The 21,877-nt window shown below is 42.0% G+C and overlaps 2 protein-coding genes across 5 annotated transcripts in view; one reads left to right on the plus strand and one right to left on the minus strand.

The window, feature by feature from the left end:
* SMCO4 (single-pass membrane protein with coiled-coil domains 4) overlaps positions 1 to 13,703 on the plus strand; it is a 29,514-nt gene extending 15,811 nt beyond the window's left edge. The window contains exon 5 of one of the 3 annotated variants that reach the window (XR_014881128.1): positions 12,640 to 12,776. Coding sequence is in view for 2 of the 3 variants with exons in the window: in XM_085216380.1 (XP_085072506.1) it covers positions 12,772 to 12,951 (180 nt within the window). In the remaining variant the exon portion in view is untranslated. Of the gene's footprint in view, positions 1 to 12,639 lie in introns of all 3 variants that reach the window. The other 2 variants (XM_085216378.1, XM_085216380.1) reach the window with 2 other exon arrangements.
* Positions 13,704 to 13,836: 133 nt separating this feature from the next.
* DEUP1 (deuterosome assembly protein 1) overlaps positions 13,837 to 21,877 on the minus strand; it is a 55,064-nt gene continuing 47,023 nt past the window's right edge. Inside the window, exons 14-15 of one of the 2 annotated variants that reach the window (XM_085216377.1) lie at positions 20,928 to 21,084; positions 13,837 to 17,952 (exon numbers count right to left, since the gene is read on the minus strand). In XM_085216377.1, the coding sequence (XP_085072503.1) occupies positions 20,929 to 21,084 (156 nt within the window). In that variant the 3' untranslated portion in view covers positions 13,837 to 17,952; position 20,928. Of the gene's footprint in view, positions 17,953 to 20,872; positions 21,085 to 21,877 lie in introns of those variants that run through there. The other variant, XM_019612288.2, reaches the window with a different exon arrangement.

Consider the following 21,877-nt stretch of genomic DNA (forward strand, 5'->3'; position numbering starts at 1 on the left):
GTCCAGACTTCAGTATCCTACTCACCTCCTTGTGCTACATCTACATCGTTGTTTTTCCCCCCCCAGTGGTGTTAAACTTCTTCTCTATGCTCTTACTAAATGAAATAACAGCAAGCGGGATCAGCATTGATGCTGTAGATGAGAAGATGCCCACAGCTCAGGGTGCTGGGCTGCAGCCACTAAAACTGTAAGCAGTGGAGGATGGGTCTGTGGTTTCTCAGCTTCTGAAAGGAGGTTTCTAGACAATTAAAGGGGGTTTCTGTGCTGCAAAGCCTTAACTGCCACTCGATCTCTGCAGGCACCTTGGTAAGATAAAAAGCTAAAATATCCTCCACTGGAGAGAATGTCAAATCATATGTGATCCAAAGCTGTCATGTCCTGGGTTGTGGGCACCCATGCCCTGCACATGAGCAGTTCCCAAACCATCTCAGTGCTCTGATTTACACTGTTACATGCTCAGGGTACAACCCAAAGCGTTTTCATTGTTGTGTACCTGCTGTTGTGTTGGACAAAGGATCTACTGGACTGAGTGCTCCAGAAGATGCTCTACCAATTGTAGATGTGAGCAATGAAAAGTAATGAATTGTGTTCTCAAGTCAGTTGGATCTCGATAAAAGTCTTTAAAAAGCAAACCACCACCACCAACAGAGAAACAGCCCACAAACCCAACAGCTTGGAGGAATGTTTCTTGAAATCGCTCTAAAAGATGGAGCTCTTGAGATTAATGAGAATTAATCTTTACAAAGTAAGAAAGATACCTACTTAGATCTCAGCAGCAGCAGCAGCAGGTGCTTGCAACATTATAAATAGAAAGCAATACAAATTGAGGTGCTTATTAAATTCGCCTTTATGATGCTTTGAAGAATTGCAGAGGAACAAAAAAGAAAAATTACCAGTGGCGCTGGCTTAGGAGGGTGACTTAAAATAGCTGTGCTGCCAAAGAAACCAGAATGTAAGCTAGAATAACTGACAGACTTGTTCAGAAAGGTTATCTCACAGTGATTCGTCTCTCACACAGAGAGATTGACTGAGAGCTGTGTTGGGATGTGATTGAACAGTGGAGGGCTTAATTTTTTTGGGCAATTTTAATAAAGTGTGGCATTTTAATATGTTTTCCAACAGATTGCACTCTAATCCTTTCTGGGATTGCCTGTGTTTGAAAAGTTTTTCCTTGTTTCCTTTTGGACCTTCTCCCTGTTGACAAAAACTGATTCTGTAGGAAATGTTCATGGTTGGGAAACGGATTTGTTCAGAATTCTTTCTGTTTTTTGGATAAGGCTTTAGTGAGGATCCTGTGTGTCCTTCAGCATTTTGTACAACTTTGGAAACACTGTAGCTTCTCCACAGAGAGGTGCTGAGCAGGGCGGCTCACAAATGGTCTTGTAGACCAGATTGGAGCAGCAGGCTCAATGAGCAGAGACACCATTAAAAATGAATCAAAATGAATGATTTTTTTTTTCTGTCTGTAATGGGAAACTCAAATTGATTGAATTTGGCAGAGAGCATACTAGGAAATTGCAGTGTGGGGAAATCAGGTGTTGCTGCTGGGATCAGTGAACTGGCCTGTGTGAGATGCTGGTTCCTACCTGCTGCTGTGCTGCAGCAGTGGCTGGACTGGTGGTGGAGATGAGTTCTGCTGGGTCACAGCGTTGCTTCTGCACCCTTCTCATCTCCTTCTCTTTTGGGAAAGGCACGGCTGGTGTACGGACAGTGAAGGACCTGCATTAGAAATGGAAGTGATGCACATACACATGCAGAACAGGTGAAGTCATTACCGCGTGAAGGGAGAAAAATGAAGTTCTGCTGATGATGAAAAGATTCCTGGCTTCCACCCAAGATCTCCCTGGGACTGCACATATGGTCTTACCTGCTCTGAAGTGGTTTGTGTGCCATGATAGAAGATATATTGATATATTTTAGCTGTGGTTAGCAACTCTGCTGTATCCCTGTGCTCATACAGTGTTACATAGGGTATATAAAGTTCTGGTGTTGCTGAGTGTTCTGGAAGGTCACTTGCACTTACTGCTGGCTGGATGACAGCGTTGAACCCATAGCTGTTTGGAGAATGCTGTAGAGGAACTTGTAAGATATCCTTTGACTGCCTCTGCTTGTTTCCATTACACACTCTGCTCCACGCTGTTTGCTTTTGCTTCTGAGTTTTTAACTGATGGAAACTCCTGCAAGTAGGATTGCAAATAGGATTACGTGCATAGGTGGTGCCAGAACCAGTGCTGCAGAGGCAGAAGGCAGCTGGTGCTTAGGAAATGGCTTTGCTGGGAAATCCTTTTGGTTAGACTGTGCAAAACTTCTTTCTGTCCTTGTATTTTATTCTTTATTTATGTCTTAATTAAACTTTCTGCATTTGAATTAGTTTACATTAATGTCACACTGTCCTATTATGTGTAAATTGACAGACGCTAACAGGGATTTGATCAGCCTAATTCAGCTGTATGTAATTATGTGCCTTCTCCTTAAATAATTGCAAGCAGAGTCTATCAATCATGGCAGGGGAGCCTGCTGCTTTATAATAATGTGGGATTGTTTAGTGAAATGTAATAAGACTTCAGGTTTCAGATGGGAAGTAAACAGAATGAGATTTTAATGAGATTAGTGATATGAAGAGAAAACTCCACACCCATCCTCCGTTGCAGGCCACACTTCTTATCTTCCCTTCCTTCCCTTCAAAAAAGGTGTCCTGATTGCATTGTAGTCACACTGATGTTTGAGAACATTTCTGTAATTTGAAAGGAATTTGGGCAAAGCATCAATTTCTGGCTGCCAGGGCAAGTCCCGGTCCTCCCAGTGGTGCTGTTCTAATGTAAGGTGGTTTTTATTTCATTCACTGATGACTTGATTACCCAGATCAAACACAAGAGCGTGCAGAAGGCCACAGAAGTGGAAATGAAATTGGCCGTGCTGTTTCTGCACAAGGTTGCAAACACACGCCCTGCTTGGAGAACGAGTGGCTGAGGGTGTCCCCTTTCCTGGGATGCACTTTGAAAGCGGTTCGCCTAACACAGGCACCCACTTCAGCAGTTGTGTTTGGGTGAACTTCTGTGTGGTTTTGTTATCTCTGCTGTCACACAGTCCTCCCCTGGCATGTGGACAAGCAGGGAAAGACAGGCGCAGTGCCAGCAGGCTTTCCTCAGCCTGCTACTGAAAACCCATCTGTGCCAAGAAAAGCTTGAAAAAACAGAACTTCAAACGAGCTGTGAAGGGAGTGAGTTTGAGATCACAACCCCTTGTTCAACAGGCTCTGGTGTTACGTCCATTTTGCTTTAAATCTGCAAATACCTCCAAAAGACTTTAGAATGCCATGAGCTCCACTGTCAGTGCAGTGCTGCCCATTCTCTCCTGCAGGACTGCCTTGCGAGAGTCTCAGAAGCCCAGCGCACATCTGTGTTACTCTCTGCTATTGTGGATAGTTCTGTAAGTTGAAGTAGAAGGGGGAGATCTCCCTTTGTTCCTCCTGAAGGGATTGCTGTGTGAGCAGCTGGAGTCCAGTGTGCTTGGGTTGTCTCCTGGTCAGGAAGTGCAGATGCTGTTTCAAGATATTGTCCCGGTATCCTGGGAGCTGTTTTCCAGTTTTCCTCCCCTGTCAGTCAGAATCCATTGCTCCCCTCCACACACAGCCCCACTGCCACACCGTGCTCCCCTAGCCTGTGGGTTTCTATGTTTTTGGGCTTAACAATCCGTTCTTGCTGTGGCCATGGATTTTTCTGCCTGCTGAGTTTTAGTTTGGACTGAATTTTCAGTGCCAAAGTTTTAATGACAGTAGAATGAAAATGAAAAGCAGTGACAGTTGCTCAATTCCCATGTTTGCATTACCAAACTGTAACATCAGCCTTCAGACTCGTGGCCGCTCTGCCTGCTGTGTCTTAGGGCTCTGTTTCAAACATGTTTATAATGATGCTGTCTCACGGTACTTTGAATTGGAGAAGTAACAAGCTGAACACACGCCGGCACATAAGGAATGAGAATTTCCCATCTAGGTCATCAGCAGGCCAGAGGAAGAGAGCTGTGGCGACAGTTGTTTGTGGCATTGAGTTATCAGTGACAGCCCAGGTCTTGGTGGGCTCGTGGCCCCAGTGCAGCACCGCTGGAAAACACAGAGGATACGTTCATGCTCTACTCCTTGTGCTGCACACTCTGTCAGAGGCCAAGTGCTGGGAGTGAATCAGCGGATTTTAGGGAGTTTGACACTGGTGACTGCTTTATTTATTTAATGTGGCTGTTTAGAAACTGTCTGAATTTCTATTAGCACAACGGGAAGATACATGTTTTGTGTCCAAAGGGTTGTTGTCAGGAACAGCTGAGAAAATTTGTTTTTAGGAAAACAGCTGAGCAAACACACAATGTGAAGTCATACACTGGCTGTTGTGGTTTACTGCATTTATGTGCAAGATCATCTGTGGCTGTATGGATAGAGAATGGCGAGGTTTTCTTTAGAGCTCCCAAGGGAACCGAATTCATGCAGTGACCGAACTGACCTGTTTGTTTTCAGGAAGCGTTAGTCTTATTTCTTCATCAGATTGCCTGTTGCAAAAGTTGTCTTGATACTGATTGTTTATCTACAAAGGCAAATACTACTTGTTGCCCACTGTTCATAGTGCAAGAGGACTTGCCTACTTATTTTTTACTCCATTCGCTTCATGCTTCTGTGCTGCATGCAGGGCAGATTGGATTGCTCTGCAGCACTGGAAGTGCTGAAATACCATCACCTCATCTCCGTTTAACTTTACCTTTGCAGATGCAGAAATCCATGGCTTTTTGCTTCTAGTACAGATTACTCGTTGTATCCAAGTCCTCAGAGTGTGAAAACCATACTGAAGTGGCTTTTTGCTTTGACAACCTTGCAATCTCTGACTTTCTGGCAGTATTCCATGATGACTTTCATTTTCCAAATGCTGTGAGTAGTTTGGAGGCTCTCAAAGCTACATTTACAGTAAATGTGATGCTGCAGTAATGATGGGTCAATTCAGATTCAGTCTGTAAGGTGGGGGGAAAAAAGCCAAACACCTTCAATAAAAAATAATGTTGAAGTGACTTTAGACAGCAACTTAATAGTTCCATGTCATTATGTGTGCAATTAAAAGCCTTTACCCTTGAAAACGGAGTTGCTTGGATTTGTTAATCATCATTCTTTGCTACGGTGAAATAGACTGAGGTAAATTCTTACGGTGTTAAGAATGGCTTCATGCTGTAATGTGAAAAATCCATTTTTCACAGAGCAACAATTTCTCTCTTAATGCTTTTCTCCATTCTTGGCGCTGTCTGAAATGATGACAGTGTCACAATAACACGAAGCTTTCAAATGTAACATTCCCAGCATTATCTTCAGCTGTGCTTCCACTCTGCTCTGTAACTTCTGTTGAAAAGCACTGGGCTGGGTGACCCAGAGCATCTGATAGCACAGCAGCAGAAGTTCCTTGTGTCACGGTGAGCTCTACCCAGAGACTCCTCTCTGGCTTCAGTTGCTCTTATTGCATTAAAGAGAGACCTTGTACAAATCAGAAGTTTATCTTTGAAGCAGATAAGACTTGTTTCTCCATGTCCCACAGAGCTTCAGTGCCTGAAGGAACCGTCCTGCAACTGGAATATACATTCCACCGGGAGGCTGCTTTTGTGCTGCTGGAAGTGGCTGTGGGGGAGGGAGGGAGGATGTGGTTGGGATTAAAGTGTTACGGTAATCTTCCGGGCAGACTTGCTCTTTAGGGTTCAGCTGTTTCAGTCGTGTTGGCAAATCTCTGCTCTATCCATCTTTGTCGCCCACATAAGTGACTGCACAGAACGTTTTGCTCCTTTGGGGCTTGTCACAAAATGAAGATTTTTTAACTACCTCTGTACATTTGGCGTTTAAAAAGTAGGGTAATAATCGTCCCTGAAAGCAGATTGAAATGGTGCTGGACTGTAACTGCTGCAGTTGGATAGAAGCTGTTACAATTGGGCTTTTTTTGGAAGCCCTCTCCTTGGAGCCAGGCATGAGGTGCCAGGTGCGTTGGATAGCAGAGCCTGTGGGAGCTTAGTGCTGGTCCTGTGCTTGCCCAAGTCCTGCACCCAGGTCATGACTCTCTGAGGGACTGACGGCATTCTGCAAGGAAGATGCAAGGGTTGTGCTCTTCCTCATACACCTGCAGAAAGTGAAGCACAAGAGAAACCAATGGCAGAGCTGGAGCTTTGCCTGGATGGTAGGAAAGGCTGTGTGTGGATCTGAGGTCTCTGCAGACCCCATCTACAGCTCTGAGCGCAGTATTCCCTTTGTAAATCTGCCCCAAGCTCCTTCTGGAAGATGTCTGGCTTTTTAAAATTCCCATTTAGCTGCATCTGTAAGCTGGCCAAATCCCACCAGAAATTGGTGACCTTGCTGATGCTGCTCTAGCAGTGGCCAGACATTAGAGCTACAGGAAAGTGAATTCCTATCCAAAATGTGGTATTTCACCTTGAGGTAAAATCAGCTATGGAGTAAATCTGTGCTCCATAGAAAGTCTAAAAGAAGGCTTTTATTAAATTTTACCCAGAGCTTGTATAATAATGTTATACATGTTTTAATCTTTAAAAAAAAAAAGAAAAACCACTGGTGTGGTTTCAAAGGCAGGAAATAAAGCAGGGTCTAGGCAACAGCCAGACATTAATTAAGGTAGAATTGAGCACTGTCATTTCAGCCAACTTGCTGACTGGGTCCATGTCACACTTCCTTCAGCTCTGCCAGGAGCTGCTACCTCCTTGTGCTGGCGGCCTCTCTCCATCTCTGGCACTCAGCTCCTGCTCCAGCCTGCTCACAGTGGCTCTGGTTGCTGCTGGGCCCCCAAGTAACAAGCTTGGTAACTCAAATAAGGAACAAGCTGGTAGGTTTGATGGTTTGAACTCTCCTTCAACTTACTTGCCATGCTGGTGTGTCCTAATGTTGGTCTGTTTTCTGAAGTGACAAGCAATAGGATGTGAGTAAGCTGCCTCAAACTGTGCCAAGGGAGGCTTAGATTGGATATCAGGAAGAATTTCTTCACAAAAAGGTGGTTCGGGGTTGGAAAGTGCCGCTCAGGGAGGAGGTGGAGTCCCCATCCCAGGTGGTATTTAAGGCATATGGTTGGGACACTAGGTGACTTGGTTTAGTGGTGGATTTGTGGTAGGTGATGATTGGACTTGGTGTTCATGAAGGTTGTTTCCAACCTCAGTGATCCTATGACTCTCTGAACTACAGGTTTTAACGCTTTTCAACACTACAGTAATCTGAAGAGTGTTGTCTGCATATGGATCTTGTGTCCTTTTTCCCTACTGCTGGCAAGCAATGTGAATACAGCACATCTTTGTCTGCTGTTCTGTTGTTTGTTTTTAATGTCTCAGTAACACACATTGCCCCAGGGGAAAATTTAAATGATAAAAATTAATTCTTGTTGGATCGTTTGCTTGAATTTCAAGATATTTTGCGGTTCCAGAAACATTATTGTGTCAGTAGCATGCTCCAGGGGCCAGATTAATCCAAAGTTTGCAAATGCTTGTAACTCAGGATTTGGTGAGAAATTATTCGGCTTAAAGTGGTTAATAAGTTCATGGTATAATGTTGATGATAATAAGTTCTTCAGACGTCTAGACGTGTGATTACACTGAGTGCAGCTAAATGAAACCTTTCTGTGCATGTGTTACTTGTAGGAGATCCCATCCCACATAGCGATGCCCAGCAGCATTAGTGTGGCTGGAGGCACTCAGCTGTGCCTTCCCTGGCTCCCAGGAGTAGCCCCAGGCAATATGAGGAGCTATGAACAGCAGATCACTGTGGTTATTGTTAATTTTACAACAAAAGGAGACGACAGATTGCTGTAGAGTCTATTTGGAGGGTTGTCAGTGCATTTTGAAGGCTGTAAGTTCCCTTGTTTCACTACTACCTCTGCTTACCCATATTTAGCTGCTTGAAGATGCTGCCAAATGCATCAGCGCTGATAGGAGTAACTTTGCTAAGTCTAATCATTTGTGCTGTTAGGTTTTGAGGTCAGCTCTGCAAAACAGTTCAGAATGACTTAATCCAGAGGTTATAATGAAGAGCATTTCTATATATAAAAAGCAATTTGGATGATGGGCAGAGAGGAGTGTAATTGCACTAGCTAGACTTTGAGTGGGCCGCTAACTTTGTGACTTTCTGTTATATTGAAGAATGACATTTTTAGCTTTGTCTTCAGCAACTTGAACTTTTAAGCTTTTGTTCTGCTCAAAACTTTAGCTTCTCAGTGCCAAGCTGGAGCACTGCAGGGTTGGATGGGCAGTCTCTGTGAAATGGATGCTCCAAAAAACTATATCCAGCCTGTGATCTCTGACTTGGCAATCAAGCCAGCAGGTTCCTGCTTTGGGGGAGTAACTTTGCTACAGTGGACTTAAAAAAAAAAAAAAAAAAAAAAAAAAAGTTGCATCACCCCATGTGATTCCATTAAAGGAAGATGATGTTACAGATTACTGCCAGGCTGTTGTGGGTTATTGATGTTCCACTTCTGCTGGACTGCATTAATCCATTCTGTTGGTGTTCAGACAAATGTCCCAGATGAGGGGACCAGTAAAAGCAGTAGTTGAACGAGTTTGGTGTTCACTGCCAGCCTTGACAGGTGCTTGGGCTGAGCTGAGCAGCTGCTAGCAATGGGAAGCAGCTTTAGGGCTGCATACAAGGTGTGGCAGCAAGCCCTCTCCTGTTCAGGGATGACTGGGAATTGAAAGAATACTTTCAGCTTCTGTTTGAGGAGAAAAAGGGAGTTTCCAACTCTTCTGTAGAATGAGTTGCTCTCTGAGCTTGGCAATGAGCTTATACAAGATTGCAGTCTTGCAGACCCATAAGCCATCACCTTCTGATTGCCCTTCTGATAGTGACTTGACTCGAGATAATTTAAAGAGGCAGTGGTAACTAGCTTGATAATTACAGCCAGTGCAATATTATTTCTTTCCTCTCCTTGTCTGAATTTGGTCCTTCCAGTGAGCAAACAAGGTGATTGCTGGCTAAAGGAGGACAGAGCTCAGAAACATGAGATTTGCTCTCTTGGACTGTGCATACTTCTTTCTGCTAGTGAGATCCTGATGCTGCCATCCTGGCTCTGGCACTGACTTGCTTGACTGAAGCTGTCTGCTCTTTCTGTGTCTGCTTCTTCATGTCCATAACTGAACAGTCGTGTGCCTCCCACTGAAGTCCTTGGGTGGTTGGTGAGAGATGTGGGAGCGGATGGGGATGGCTCTTACTCTGCTTGCACAATGTAGGTTGCAGAATTTTGTCTTATTGCAGAGGAGCACTTTTTAAAGCACTGCTTCATGTCAACAGGAATTATATTCCTGTCCAGCAGGTGCTACATCCTGGATCTTTCCTGTGAGTGAGTGCTGTCTGCTGCAGAAACTCTGGGATCGTGGCCTTGCATCTGGGCTCCAAATGGCAGCAGGAGCCTGGCAGCTACTTGCAGAGATTCCCTGCTTCCATTTTATGGTTCAATTAAGATGAACCCTAAGGCTTATTTACCTACAAAACTGGGTCTGTTTCTGTGCAAGTCCATCTCTGCCTGTACCAAAGTGAAGTAACCCAACCTACTGGAAGCGTGTTTGGGATTGATGCCAGATTCCCAAACTGGAGAGCATCAGCTTGCAACTCAAGTGGTGTTGAATTTGCGGGAAGGCTTTATGTTCTAAGCTATCAGATGTTAGCTAGTGTATGTAATCAACTTGGTATCATTTTGCTTCAGAATGAAATATTCAGTCAAAAGAGACTTAATGCTTTTAATGTCTGGGTAGCAAATGATGCTGTGTAGAGCAAGGCATACATCTTGTGTTTTGGAGACTGGTTTCATGGCAACTCCTGTTTGTTACTATGGTACACAGTGAGTCCTGAGAGATTTTACTGCCCATCACTTCTTAGGTCATGTGAGTAATCTAGATATAAAATCCATGGATTTATGCTAACAGTGGAGACAGAAAACAGTAAAAAATTCTGATGCTCTGCAAATCTAATTGTCCCGGGGGACAAATGTAAAGCTTTATTCTGCTTTGTGGTTTAGAGTTAGGTAACAAAGCTTGTGACCAGAGCAGGAGAAAAATGGAAACAGAAGGGGTAAGCAAAACGCTTGGGTTTTGCCAGAAGAAATCAAAGACCGAAAAGAAACCACAGCGGCACAGATTATAGAAGGTGAAATGCCAGAGACTCTCCCTGGATCCAAAAGAGAGCTGAGGATTTGCTGAAAGAGAGTTAGCATCTAGTAATCAAGTAGTGCTGTTTGTTTAAACAGAGTGGAACAGGATGTTGTGTGTATTTGCTCCATCCAGTTCCTATGCCTCTCCGTTACGAAGCTCACCGGCCACTTCTGGTCTCTCTAAATATGTCTTGTATTACAGTTCTAATGCTACAGCTTGCAGAAGGAATCCACTATTTCTAAGACTTGAACTTTATTGTCTTCTCGTCTGAGAGCCATCCCAGTCACCGAAATCTTCTTTTGATGCTTTGTGAAAAGTGAAGTGAACTGTTTGCCTTGGAGACTGGGTTGAATTTGCAGAGAGTAAGATCAGAAGAAGCAGCTGCAGAGGTCCTGTCTGCTTGGTGGCTGGCTTGTTTGTTTGCTTAGATGGCATCCAGGCAGATGTGTGGAAAACACAAGTACTGACCCAGTACCATGAGATCGTTCTGATAGTCTGGTCACTTCTGTAAGTTCAACCTACTGCTGGATGAGATTCACAACAGGCAGATTGCTGTTGTTATGAGAAAGGATGCAAACATTTCTGTAGTTGCACGCAGCTGGTAGGTGGAGACTCTTGTTTTGTATGTGAGCATTTAGTCTGGTTTTGTTGTCTGACAAACAAGATTGAGTGATAACAGAGCGCATCTCACTTTCAATGAAAACCATTTCTTTTTTAAGGCAACTGTGAGACAACTTGTAATGCTGACTTGTAACACTGTAGTGTTCTATGATCATAGAATCACGGAATGGTTTGTGTTGGAAGGGACCTTTAATATCACGTAGCTCCAGTCCCCCGCTGCAGGCAGGGACACCTCCCTCTAAACCAGGCTGCTCACAGCCCCATCCAGCCTGGCCTTGAATGCTTCCAAGGGGCATCCGCAACCTCACTGGACAACCTGTTCCAGTGTTTCACCACCCTCACAGCAAAGGATTTCTTCCTAATATCTAATCTACATATACTGTCTTCCAGTTCAAAGCCATTTCCCCTCATCCAGTCGCTACCTGCCCTTATAAAAAGTTCCTCCCCAGCTTTCCTGTAGTCCCCATTCATGTACTGGAAGGCCACTTTAATGTCTCCTGGAGCCTTCTCTTCTCCATGCTGAAAAGCCCCAGCTCCCTCAGCCTGTCCCTATAGTATGTCCCTATATAGCACCTATATGGTGCTCCAGCCCTTTGATCATCTTCATGGCCTCCCTCTGGACCTGCTCCAACAGCTCCCTGTCCTTTTTGTGTTGATGGCTCCAGAACTGGACACAGTACTCCATGTGGGGTCTCACAAGAGCAGATCCCTAAACCTGCTGTCACGCTTCTCTTGATGCAACCCATCAAGATGGTGCATCAAGAAGAAAGGCAGTTGCAATAACACACTAATTTCTTCATACGTTATATTCTTGGTATGTTAGTATGATGGAGAACCATCAGTTCATAGTGAACTTCGAGCTCAGCTACTAAGGTAACCCCAGCAGCTTTAACCCCCCCTGATGTGCATTCACACGGCCTGCACAGAGCTGCTGGGCAGTCACAGCAGCAGTGGATGTGGCAGAGAATCACAACCACTCAGGTGGCCTCTTCCTTCTTCCCAGTCAGTGGCATGCACAGCTGCAGGCAGTGAGGGGAGCAAAACCTTCCCTGCACACTTGGGTATGGGAGTGCTGGCATCCAGTAAGTGTCCTTAGCTCAGAAAGGCTTTTGTATCGAGCAGTGTTTTTGTTAACATTGATTGATACTTCTGTTTTTATAACTAGTTGATGCTTCAGAGCGGCTAGCTTATTAATGGCTGCTTGTCTAAGCCAGTGATTTATCAGCTGGCTGATTATCACTTGAGATATTTTTTTTTTCATATAAAAATGACAGCTATAATAAGAGACAGCACTGAGTCATGCTATGGCTTAGACTTTGTTCTATGGCAGCACAACCAGAAGTAGAAGTTAAGCAGCACTTTCTCTATGTTTCTTCCTGTTAGAGTACTGCTGATTCCCATAAATACCAGGTGTGGGTGATAAATGCTGAATGTTTTTTCCTGATGACAGGATGTGTGCGTGTGCTTCCTGCTGCTGCAGATTGGTGGGGAGCCGCAGGCCCGTAGTTGGGAGCCAGCTACCAGGCGGCAGCTGCGCTCTGTGTTGATGCAAGGCTCATCGACATTATGGTCATTAAGTCTTTAGCTGTGTTATCTTGTTTGACTTGGAGGATAAAGTGTACGATGCTGGACTTTTTTTCTGGCTTGATACAGGGTAAATTCAGTGCTCTGGGACAAATAACACACCTTGAGCTTCTGCAGTTTATTGTGGGGAAAGCGTTAGTGATGAGGTGAACGAACGTGCTGTGATTCAGGAGCATAGATGTTGGTGCCAGTTAGGTAAAAGTTTTACCCAGTGAAGCTGCAAGTGGTTTTAATAACTGTAATATATGTAGATTTTGTTTGAAATACTTTTTCTCTCTTCTCTTGCAGTTTCTTGTGCTGCCAACCATTGGAAGGAGACGGGATTTTTCAACCTCTTGTTTCAAGTGACCCCAGCCTGTTCTCTGCAGCTGAGCTCCCTCTGCTCCCCCATTTTGGTGAACAAAAGACCCTATTTGGAGGATGAGGCAGCTGAGAGGAAAGCCCAAAAAGGAGACCTCCAAAGATAAAAAGGAGAGGAAACAGGCAATGCAAGAGGCCCGCCAGCAGATCACCACGGTCGTGCTTCCCACGTTGGCCATCGTAGTACTGCTGATCGTTGTGTTTGTTTATGTAGCAACTCGTCCAAATACAACTGAATGATGCAGCTTTTCAGACCTTCTAACTTTGGGGTATTAATACTTTTATCCAGAGCCAAAAGAAACTCTCTGCCACTCTCAATACTTCACAAAGGAACTTGCTGGTACCTTCAGTCTTTCCCTTGGCTAGAATTCCACAATTTCTCTTTAGGAATGTAACATAAAACGTATTAGTGAATGTGCCAGTACGTTTTATGGTCCAGTTCACGTGCCTTTCAGACTTTTACAATGGTGTTTTTCTTAAATCTGTTTGAAGTTCTATATTGTAAAAGGAAATTCTGTACCGCTATAAATTTGTAAAAAAAATCAGCTTTCAGCTTTTATCACTGTTATGGATAATGTTGCTCCCATGAGCTCTTGTATGTCTATTTCAGAACTTCCAAAGAAGTACATTTCTTCTTTGTACTTAATGTCATATAAAACACTTTGATTCAGAAAGGATATATTTATTTTTTGAATAAAAGAGAGAAGTCTTACTCAGAATCTTATTTTGCAAAAAATTGTGACTTATTGTGGAAGACTACACTGTGTAATAATTTTTTCATTAAACACTATATAGTTCACTCAAAAAGAATTTCTTTTTGCATGAGGTGTGTGCGTGCGAAGTGAATACTCAGGATCCACTGAAGTTGGGAAAGCAGATTCTACCATTTCTGCTGTTTTTGGTGAAGTGGCTAACTACAGACTACATAAATGCAATATGAGTGTTAAGTATTTAAATCCATCAAGTGGCAATAAAAGGTGGTTTTGGATACAGCCCTTGGTTATTATTATTATTTTTTTAATTTAATGTTCACAAAGGAAGGAAAAATGACAGTATGTCGTAGGTCTCTGATCTCATTATTTAAGTGAGATGCACTTCTCTGATATCCCCTCCCTACTTCACTTAAAGGGAGCTGTAAGCATTGCTTAAACTGGTCACATTCTGACTTAAGTGATTCAGTAATTCTATGTTGTTCTAAAGCCCTTTCCTATCTAAGTATTTTAAGACACTGAATAGGCCTTAAAGTTGGGGGAGGAAACTTGAGAATACTTGACTGCAGCTAAAATACAGACCAAGCAAGAAATAATGTGATGCAGAGATGTGAGGAAGTGTAGCAGGGAATACTCACTCTCAGGTAGAAAGTCAAAGACCACTCCAATCTTTACATCGGGTGCCACCTTCCAGCAGTCCCAGTGCAGCCAGTGGGATTGTTTGTATGCATGCCTGCAGAAGGCTGGGCTCTTGCTTCTTGCATTAACTCAGTATACTGTTCTTGTACAGAATGCTATGGATGACCAAACTTGTTTTGCAAAAAATCCCACCAAACTTAGCAAATTCACTGCGTTAGGCTTTGTCTTAAGGCAAACATTCCCCAGGCGGGATGAGATTATGACTAGCTACAGCATAACCCAGTTCAAAGGGAGGTACCCACCCAGTGATGCTGGGATGGTCACTGCTACTGATAGTACCCAGAGTTAAGCATGCCCTGCAGACTAGGATGCTTTTGAAATACAAAATTTGCTTAAAGGAAAGATTTGGAAAAACTGTTAAGGTTTGTTTTGTTTCCCTCCAGTTTGCAGCATAGTTGGGATATATGCACAGCAAAGGATGTGGACAAAATGGTTGTCATATATTCAGAATATATATTTCATCATATATTCAGAAGAGTTTTTACCACGAGCTGAAAATCTGCAGGGGAATCCCTCTGCTCACTAAGCCATACGTTGGCACTCAGATTGTCCGTGCTTCTGTTCTGTGAGCTGCTTCCTTTAATTGGAGAGCTCCAAAATGATGCCTTTGTAAGAGTCATTGCTTGGTCTGCATTGTCTCCCAGTTGCTTCTGTTCTCCCACACACCAAGTGCATTTTGTCCTATTTTTATTTGGCTGCAGTGGAGATGTGAGAGTTTGCCTGTTTTTGCAAGCAAGTGTTCAGCTGGAACAAAATCTGTGCCTGAGGAAGTGAACAGGAGGGTGTGTACTCCAAACGTGCATGTTCTGCAGGGTGCTTGGTTTCTTAGCATCTTGAATGGAAGCACTTTCCTCTGTCTGACCTCTTCTACGGATTCCTCTTCCTCATCTTTCTCTTCCTAGCAGAGGTCTTCCTCTCCTCCTTGTTCTGTGATACTCGCTCTGTAGGATTTACCAAAGTCCTGAGCTCTAAGTAGCTGCTTTAATTCAGACAGTTCCACCCGTAGGGTTTTTTCTCAGCCCCAGCAATGACTTCATAGATTTGCAGAGCCTTCCTTGAAACTGCTATTAGGTGGTTTTTTTCCCCTTCATTTTCTGCAAGAGTTCAGTTTGTGACAGATAAGAGCAATTAACTGGCTGATAACAACAAAATAGGTAAAAGGTCAGCAGGGCTGGATAATATTTAAGATTACTTCTCTAATTAGATCTTTCATTTCTACTTTTTCTTATGCCCTTCCTTTGTCTCTTGTCATCTGCAAATTTTTCAGGTCACGATAATCATCTTTTTGGAGCCAAATGTTTATTAGTATGAACCTATAGAATAATGCTAATAAGAGATTTTGTATTTCAGTTCCCTGAAATGTGCAATTGTACTGAGCACTAATTGAGAGGAAAACAGTGTTACACGTTCTGAACTGTTCATTATGCAGAAGTTAGAATTGATTTCACAGTTTGACTCTTAAAAAAAAAAATGTTTTTCTCTAGTAAACAATGAATGGATTCTGACATTTTCTACCAAGTTTCCTTTTGCTGGTACAGGAGAATGCAGATTTGAAACAGCAGTACGAAACCTCTGTAGACTGAAACTGTCAAAAATCACTGGGAAGTAATCAGGAAAGAAATTAATGGTGGTTGCCCAAATGTCAACTCTTCTGACGTCTGCTTAAGGTGTAACCATGCCTCTGTTTTTTAATTGTATGTATTACTTCAAGTGTCAGTTGCCTTCAAAAGTATTTTAGAAATAGGATTTCAAACTGTTTCCCAGCATACAGGAGCTTATGGGCAAAATTGAATGATTTATTACTAGCATTTTACCAGAAACTCACACTGAGACGTTTCTTCAGCAGTGTCTTATGATATGGTTTCCAAGAGTGCTCATTATCAAGTGAAGTCAATATAAACTTGCCGTTGCCTTCTAATAAATCAAGTTATAGAAGCAATCTATTAAGACCAATTTTTTAAAGCATAAATCAAGTCTGAGTCAACCACTTGGAGGTCAGGGTTTGAATAGAGATTTATGTCTTCAAAGTGCTAAGCAAGAAAGACTTGTGTCGAGTATCCTCACAATAAGCAGACGGCCATCTGTGTTATAAATGGCCCCGAGGTCCCCAAACCAAGTGCCAGAGGCCCATGCTCTGAAGAAAGAAAAAGGGATCAATCTTACCAGTCTTCTGTTTCCATCAGACTTCAAGAGAATGTTTTTCAAATCGTGATGGTCAGAAAATAGCACTTTTAAATACATACGGGAAATATAATGGGCTGCTTCTTTCAGAACGTTTTCATTGGGTATCCAGGCAGTATGTGCACAGGTTTTGAATGCACCCTTAGCTCCAGCAGAGATGGAGCCTGCTCTTCCATTCTGAGTTTGGACTTGCATCACAGAAACATTTCTTACCAGGAGAATATTGGGCATGTGGTCTCAGTCCAACACCCCTGCACCAGCAGAGGGAAACCCCACTGTTCCCACACCGAGTGTCCTCATCATACCCATAGGTGCAGGTCTTTGGCTGACCTTGTCTTCTGTGAGCCACTTCTATTTGTATATGGTGGAAAAGTTTCAGCTACAAAATTCTTGTTGTGGTACTTTGGTGTGAAACTGAGAACCCAGGACTTCTGTTGGATTTGTTGTTCTGTCTGGGATCATAGATGGATTCAAGCCAAGCCTGTAAGTTCTACATCTGTTGCAGGCAATTCAGTGACAGGTAGGACTTTCTTTGCACAGAGACTGTTTCTCACAAGAGAAATGGGCAAACACATTCTTGATAAATGTGATTGAAGGCTCCTAGCACTGTGGCTGACTAGAGCACAGCACAGCAATGGGACTGTTGGTTTGGGGTGCAAGTCGAGTGCAGTCTGTCAGCATCCAGGGGTGTTGCTCAATCATCAAAAACTGATGGAATTTCAGTGTGGTACATTAAGTTGCAGCCTGTTTACAGATTTGAAGGTGCCCATGTGATTAGAAAGTCTCTCAGACATGATGAATAAGAAACTCTGAGATCTGAACCCCGCAGCAAGGAAAAAAGAACATGGCACTTCTGCATTGAACAATTCAAACGAGCTCTGCTACGAGCCATCTTTAACCTAGGTTTTTCCAAGCAGGCTGCTCTGCTGGGGAAGAAGGAATTTTGCTTGAACAAGACTGCTGATGGGAAATGTAGTGAGCATCTATTTTGCATAGACTTAAGTGAAAAAAAAGTGATGTCAATGATATAATTGATTGTTGTAAAGCTGTGTGGGAATGTAAATCCCTTGATCTGTATGGTACAGTTGAAGTCCTTCACACAGCACTCACCCTGCTGTCTGACCTTTGATAGATCCAGAGGCAGAAAGCAGCAGGACTGGCTCCTGGGTGGAGCCTGGCACACAGCTGAGTAGACTGTAGCAATAAAACTGTGACAACTGCCTTGACAGACCATGGAAGCAATATCACCTGGGGCTCCCTGCGTTAGGCAGCCTATGGTTATGACTTCTTTCTCCTTGCCCCTGGTTTTGTTTAGTCTGGCTGTGAATGACTGAGTGCTGTTGGGCTCGATTCTGTGCTGTTACACCACTGGTAAACCAGGAATGACAAGCAGTCAAGCTATGAAGAGAATGGAGATGTAGGCACTCTGTAGTCTGGACTGGATAAGCTAAAGCTATCACTTAAGTCTTCCCATTAGAAAAGTAAGACAGTTGTGCTTGTGGTTTCTCATGTTTGTCCATTTTTGTGTTGATGTGGTGGTGCTTTGCTGCTGTTTGCATCCGGACTGTAGTGTTCCCATGAATATGCATGTCCCATTGCACCCACAGTCCCAGAGCTGCTATTCCATTCTTCTATTCCTAAATCTCCCACACTTAAAAGAAGAGAGTAAGAAATGAAGTAAGAAGAAAATGTGTTAAATAACCACTTCTCATGTGAGCTACTATTAAATGTTTCTAGTCCACTGTTTCATCAGAGAACAGCTCGGGAAGTGAATTGGACAGCAATGGCTTGGCAGCTCATCCAACACCAACTATTTCAAAATTGCACCTTGATGAAACATGTTGGCAACTGTTTGTATGTGACCTCTGCTCTTCCTTCAGCAAACAAGGCTGGTGGCATTCTGAACTATTGTTCTTCTATTTAAAACAAGTCTTTCAACTGAGAGCCAAAAATGTTTTTTTGGTGAAGCTTTGAAAAATCATAAAAGAAGTCCAGCAGCTTATAAGAATTTTGCACTGCCAGCTCTTCATAAAGTAGAAGAGCAATCTTCTGTATGTTTTGACTAATCCTTAGCTCCATAGCCTTTCACCTTGTTCTCTCAACAGAACTTACAATTAATAATTCATTTCTTTTTCATTTTTATTGGTACTTTCAGACATTTGTAGCCTTGGACCCATCCGGTTATTCTTTTAGCAATATGTATGCATTTCCAATCTCTGTTTGTAGGGATATAATTCTCAGACTTTATTATTTCTGCTGTCCATCATTCTTTAAATTTTTTTCCAAGTAATGTGAAATGTCATATATTGTATAAACTGTCTCACTCATAATAGACTCAGGGATATGTATTTTCCTTAACAGATCTCTCACCAGCTCAAGCAAGTTTCTACATTTTAATACAATCAAAGTATTTCATCAATCTAAAATTTTAGAACATCCATCTGCACTGAATTTTGCTCCTAAGACTGTATGAATACCAGTACCATCTTCTCTCTTTCAGAAATACTACTCATCAGTTAATGATTAAGGTCTTTTTGCAGCCATACTCAGAACCTGCGGTGCGGCTCTGAGTTGATTGCAGCAGCATTGGGCCCTTGTTCAAATGTGCGCTGAGAGATTAGCAGCTTCTGCTAATTTTGGCCATGGAAGAGAAAGGTGATCTTTCAGTTAAGTAGGTGTCAAGAGCCAGGACTTTAATCTGTACTGACTCAGCACATTTTCAGTGCAATATGCTCTGTGCAGGAAGTACAGGTGAAAACAAGCAGGCTGTTCAGGCACGAGTGCTTTGCTGTTTTCAATGCTTTTCCTGTAGAGATTAATTATATGGTATTAAACAAAAGCCAAGCTGAAACTGACTCTGATGTTTCATTAGCCAAATTTAAGAGCTTGGCCAAATCTTAAAAGGCTTTAGAAAGAAAATTGTATTCGTTTTTTGATAATTTTTTGATAATTTCTTTCATTCATTCTACATAGTCACACAAACTTGTATCATGAGCAGGATCCTTGGATAGTTAACTGGTCTCAGGCACATTCCTCTGAAGATCAAGAGCATGCTGACTCTGTGCATGTTTAAACCTTCAGCAGCAAAAGAATCTGGCTCACCAGCTAATAGTCCTTTTCTTCTTCCGCCCTTCTGAAAGACATTTTACTTTTTGCTTCTGCAAATCTTTCCCATCTTAAAATTTAGCTTCATTTACAGAGGTTCCTAAATTTTCTCATTAGTTCTTTAAACAAATCCAGATGCACCTCTCCTTTAATTGAGGACAGATATATATTTAGTCTGTTCAAATGTCCTTTCATTATCTTTTTATTCACTCTTCATTCCTCTAGCTGAGTCTAGCAATTTTTCTGAGTTTTCCTGTAAAGAATCTTTGATTCCCTCATTTTCATTACTCATTTTATTACAAACCGGTATTTAAAATCTTGGTATTTTGTGTGTGATGTAGTGTATCTTGTCATAAAGGAAATATCTATCTCTTGCAAAGACAATTTACATTTTTGCTGTGGTCTTGAATATCAATAACACTTGCTTTACTCACACTGGAGCTGTTTGACAGTCTGGTATTATTTTTATCCAGATTTTTCCAGGAAGTTGGCAGCAGTACATGCTGGAAAGCACTTCTTCAGCATCTCTTTCACTCAGATTGGTGGTTCATCAACACTGTCTGTAATTTGTTTCGCTTACACAGCAATAGAACCCAGTTTGAATTGCAAATAAAAGGAATCTCAATATTATGCAGTTTTTTAGCATATGGAGTTGAATTAGCTCTACTCAGTTTTATAATGTTTTCCTATTTTGCAGAAAAAAATATAAGGAGTTTAGGCCATTCCTTAAGACTCATCACAAATCATGTAAAGTAGAAGGCTCTTCTATATTCCAGTGTAGTTAAGCAACAAGCCAATACAGTATCAAAATCTTTTGAAAGTGCTTTTGAAGATGGGATTTAAAAATCTTAAGTATTAATGTAAAGCACAGAAAGCACCTGTGATCAGACTCTGTCCAGGTAAAATCTATAGGTCTGGAAAAAGAGGTAATAGAGGTGGCTTCAAAGTAGCTTTGTGCTTTGTCTGCTTGTGCTCTTCTGACAGTACTGCATGGCTTTACAGTGTGAGAAATCAAAAGCTCAAACTTCTCATTTCAAGAGTCCCGAAGGTTACTTGTATAGCCAAGAATAACCAGAGCATAGATAAGCTCTTAATGCTAGGAGCTATGACATAGCTAAAAGCCCTTCTAATTCTTGTTCTGTGTAATTTAGAGAATTTCTCTTGGCTGATTATATTTGCAAGGAAATAACTCCACTTACTAGCCCTCGTACACCACAGAATTGAAAATACCTTACTTAATGTACAGTGCTGCAACAGGCTCTTGATTTAACTATGCAAAAGAAAATTGCTTATTTTGCAATATGTCCAGGGAAGTGTTTTGTAACCTTGTCAGGTAATGATATATCTAGATCTGAAGGATAAAGGTTATCTTACTGAAGCCTTGATGTTAAGAATGCATACTTCTTGCAATGTGCCTAAAGACATTATGAACTTAGTTGCAGATTTTAGTCTTACGAAACTCTTCATTGATTAAACGCGGTTTTATTTTCTTAGTTGTGTGACCGGCTTAAGTATGCTTACTTTACTGTAGCCCAGTGTATTTTTTAAGAGTGTTTTCAGAAAGTCTTCGCAGTTCTTCAAGGTGTGAATTTAAACGTTCTTCAAACTCTCTGGTATGTTTCTCTTCCTCTTGAAGGAACTTTTCTGTTGTTGCAAGGAAGGATGTCTCAGGAGAAGACTAAGGCATGCATAGAAAGACATGGTTAGTAAACAACAGCAAGTACAACAACATGCTTGCATTATCAATTTTTAGACTTAAAACATCTGTGCATACAGCAGCTAATAACCCTATAATTCTTCATATCTCTCCAAAAAAACACAACTCTGAACATATGTTTTAAAATGTGTTCAGGTGCCTAAGTAACATAATCTGAACACATTTCAACACCTCTGACATTCATTCACAACATTAGGATGTAGATTTTCCACTGAAAATGTAAATATCCTGTTAGACAGAAATAAGCTGCTTCAGAACCTCCAAAGTTTGGATCAGCTAAAGGTCACATCAGTCACTTGTGTAATTTAGACCAGGACAGAGGACAATAACTTGTTCTTTGGAACTACAGAATGTAACCTGTGTTGGGTACTGCTGATTGCCTCCTGTAATTTTCTCTCTTGACTCTCTTCCATCTCATGAGATACTTTCTGAGGAAAGGAAGAAAATCTGTTCTCATTTCAGTGCCGTTAACATCAAGGCCTGATATTTTGGAGAGTGTACCAAACTATGAGTAGGTCACTGAAAAATCTTTTTTCCATTTACTGGGGATTTAGCAGACTGAAGCATAAAACATAAGAAAATCAGTTCTAAAATGGTTGTCATGGAACTTAGGAAAAGACATAAATAAGTCTTGGCTGGAAGCCGGAATCAGTTCTAAACATGTAAGAAGCAATTTTTGTTAATTCTTTTTGCTAATATTTAAGATTTGTTCATTGGAATGTCTTCATAAAAAAACCCCTCTTCTTTATCAAAT

The sequence above is a fragment of the Meleagris gallopavo genome, chromosome 1, assembly GCF_905368555.1.
Source record: "Meleagris gallopavo chromosome 1, MGAL_WU_HG_1.1, whole genome shotgun sequence".
NCBI lineage: Eukaryota > Metazoa > Chordata > Aves > Galliformes > Phasianidae > Meleagris > Meleagris gallopavo.